Here is a 3,152-nt window from a genome sequence, read left to right on the forward strand (position 1 = left end):
AGATGTAAAGTATGAGATTCGAACCTGGATCAAATATATACAAAAGAAAACACTAACCACATTGCCAAATGAGGTGTTATGATTTAAACTTATACATAAATATATATATATATATATAATATTATTATTTGTTTTAAGATTGATCGATGGTCGGAGACCGCCAATCAACCCGTATAGGTTGGACTGACAGAGAGGTGGACCCTCCTTCCAGTTTGTGTGCTATTCGAATCCTCCCTAAATGGCTAGGATTCGAACCAACCCGAGGGTCTTATGGCAAGGCCACCACCAATGAGTCAGGGCTCGCGCGCGTGCACACACACAAATTGTATATATTTGCTACTAATTAGAACAATTATATCTCCTCGGTTCAAATTCTAATGAGTCAAACACAAACACATAGCAAACTTGCTCAAGCTCAGCTCATTTACACCAGCATTCAAGTTAGCGAAAGAAAAATGCAAAACTATGTACATATTACAACATGCATTATCCAAGAAATCTAAATTTGAGCAACATCCCCATTAGCATAGAAGGTTTGACCAACAAAGCAATTTTAGCATTCGATGCCAGATATAAGATAGAAGCTTATTCAGTTTGCTAATTATTTTACATCCAAACACTCTAAATTTGAGGAAAAAATTTTTTTTCTCCAAAGATTAAACTAAAACCATCTTCACTAAGTTCAATTGTGTCAACTTGCATGTTTGATATTCTAAGAAGCAGTATTTTATCTGATCAAGTAACTTTTAATGCCAAAAAATTCCAACAAAAAGCCCTCATGGTGCACCAAAGGAAACTACCAATCACACATTTCTTCCTTCTAGAGAGATAAAAAAGACAAGATTGCATGATGCATTGCTTTTTCTTTAAGCTCCAAAAATACATCCTGCAACCAAAAACTAAAATACGAGAAATGCAACTCTTTGTGAGGAGAATAAATTCAAAATGATAAAGCACAAAAGCAACCACTTTGGCTATCCTCAAAGTTGCCAAAATATACTCACTCTCTCTTGGGAGAACCATGCAATTTATGACTAAGAAAAGTTTTTAGTAGGTACCATGAAGTCATGCAAACAATGTCCACTACATTAGATTGCCATTCATCTCCGATGCTAACTTTCCCTTGAGAAAATCGACAGGTGGGCAAAACAAAAAGTAGAGAATCCACTGATAAGATAGATAAATTAGTGTTGTAGACTTAGGAGGATAACTGGTAGATTAGAGATGTTATGAATAGAGGTTATGTGAAAAATAATATAAAGAACGGGTTTAAAACAAAATGTGCAGCTAAGAGCTAAATAGAGAATGAGGATTTGGGGCTGCTTGGCTACAAAGAAGATGTAACACAAGCAGGATATCCTAAACACTCATTAAAATCCAAAAAAAAAATGTCATGAATGGTTGGATTTAAGAAAACATGGACTTAATCAACAATGGAGATAAAACAGGACTTATCAAAACAAATACATCACAAAGCAAAATCAACGAATTATATGACAACAAGAAGATCAGCCACTCTAAGTAATGCTCAATTCAGCACTCCAAAGAAAAAAAGTCATTCTGAAAACGAAATACCTACCGATATCCCGAACCAATCGAATGTTCTTTACCCTTCCATAAGCGCTCATGGCCTTCAAAAACAGCACAAAAGAATAAATCCCAAACAAATCCGACATCATAAATGAGAAAATTGTAACCTTTCTGGCGAACCCAATATCAAAATGGCACCTTTCGAAGCGTTGCTTCGCTTGTCTGACGAGAAAGCCGGGCAACGAAGAGGGTGCAGTAGGCATCGCCGGTAACCTTGGGATCACCAAATGGGTCATCTAAAGTCAAAAAAAAAACATCCCAAAAAAAAAAAAAAACTCTGATTGAATAAGTTAAAGTAGGAGACAGAACGGCGCAAGCCAAAATAGCAGGGGAACTCAGCTCACATAGGCCAGCGGCGGAGCAGAGGACGGCTCTGTAGACGCCGTTGTCGTGAGGGACAATATCTGTGCCGTCGATGCTTCCGGCCTGTATTGGATGGTAAGAGTCGGCGTAGAACACGGAGTTCAAGTTGCTCCCACTCATCTCTGCTGTGCGAAAAATTTTTAGAGCACGGTCAGAAAAAGTTCATTTTTTTCTCATTTACTTTCTTAGCCCGTAAATCTTCTGTATTTACATACCCAATATTTATATTTTAAATTTATACTTATTTAAATGTATGGTACTCTAATATTTAAATTTATATAAAAAATATCAATTTACTTATTTTTTTTAATTGAAATACTTATTTTCATGCATACATTAATGACACCGATGTAATATTTATGAATATAAAAATTTAGATATTAGAAATGTAAATATGCACGAAGTGTGTGGTTTGTTTATAAATTTCCCATTTGTTTTTCTAATGGGGTGTTTAAAGCTGCCTTCTCTAATTTCATTTATGCAAAACAATTTTTTTTTAATAAGTTACAATAATAAAGTATGTTCATTTAATAGTAATGGTTGATTGGCTTTGTTCAAAATAGTCCTTGAATTTCATGAAAATATTAAAGTAAAACATAGTATCAACTAAACTTGTCATGTATAGGCTATTTCATAAATTAATAAGTTACAATAATCAAATTAATGGCAGCATGTGAAGGAGAATTGCAATGCTTCAAGGAATAATTGTCAATATATATTGGATTATTTTTTATTTTTTTTAATTAACAATGTAGTAATGATTATAATGTGTAATTTCTTATTGCTTAACCTATGAGTTGATGATCAATATCCAATAGCTAACCTTATCAAAACCAAGAATATGATCAAATGCACACATGCAATGCTTAAAGCTGATTTGTGGATACAAATCATATACATTTTTAGTTTTCCCATGCAAATCAAGCCCAAAGAAGACCAATTAAAATGCTCGAAAAGTATATAATCACCTGAATTCATTCTTCCACACATTAAGGCTGCACTTCGTTCAAAATTGTGTGCCTTTATCATTTAACACCACCCCCCTCTGATACTTTTGAATTTAAAAACTATAAGCACGCACGCGCACACACACACATACAACTCGAAAGAGACAATTGTAAGAAATGTGTAGAAGAAAAGAGTGGCTGCATTTTTACTTCAATAATTTGTCAAAATACTAAGGAAAACCGACTGGACAA

The 3,152-nt window shown here is 34.2% G+C and overlaps 1 protein-coding gene across 1 annotated transcript in view; it reads right to left on the reverse strand.

The window, feature by feature from the left end:
* Positions 1-2,119, reverse strand: part of LOC110022366 (U11/U12 small nuclear ribonucleoprotein 35 kDa protein) — a 29,493-nt gene extending 27,374 nt beyond the window's left edge. The window contains exons 1-3 of the mRNA XM_020721257.1: positions 1,935-2,119; positions 1,729-1,826; positions 1,580-1,631 (exon numbers count right to left, since the gene is read on the reverse strand). Of these exons, the coding sequence (XP_020576916.1) occupies positions 1,580-1,631; positions 1,729-1,826; positions 1,935-2,073 (289 nt within the window). The 5' untranslated portion in view covers positions 2,074-2,119. The remainder of the gene's footprint in view (positions 1-1,579; positions 1,632-1,728; positions 1,827-1,934) is intronic.
* Between the last annotated feature and the right edge of the window lie 1,033 nt (positions 2,120-3,152).

The sequence above is a fragment of the Phalaenopsis equestris genome, unplaced genomic scaffold, assembly GCF_001263595.1.
Source record: "Phalaenopsis equestris unplaced genomic scaffold, ASM126359v1 Scaffold000188, whole genome shotgun sequence".
Lineage (NCBI taxonomy): Eukaryota > Viridiplantae > Streptophyta > Magnoliopsida > Asparagales > Orchidaceae > Phalaenopsis > Phalaenopsis equestris.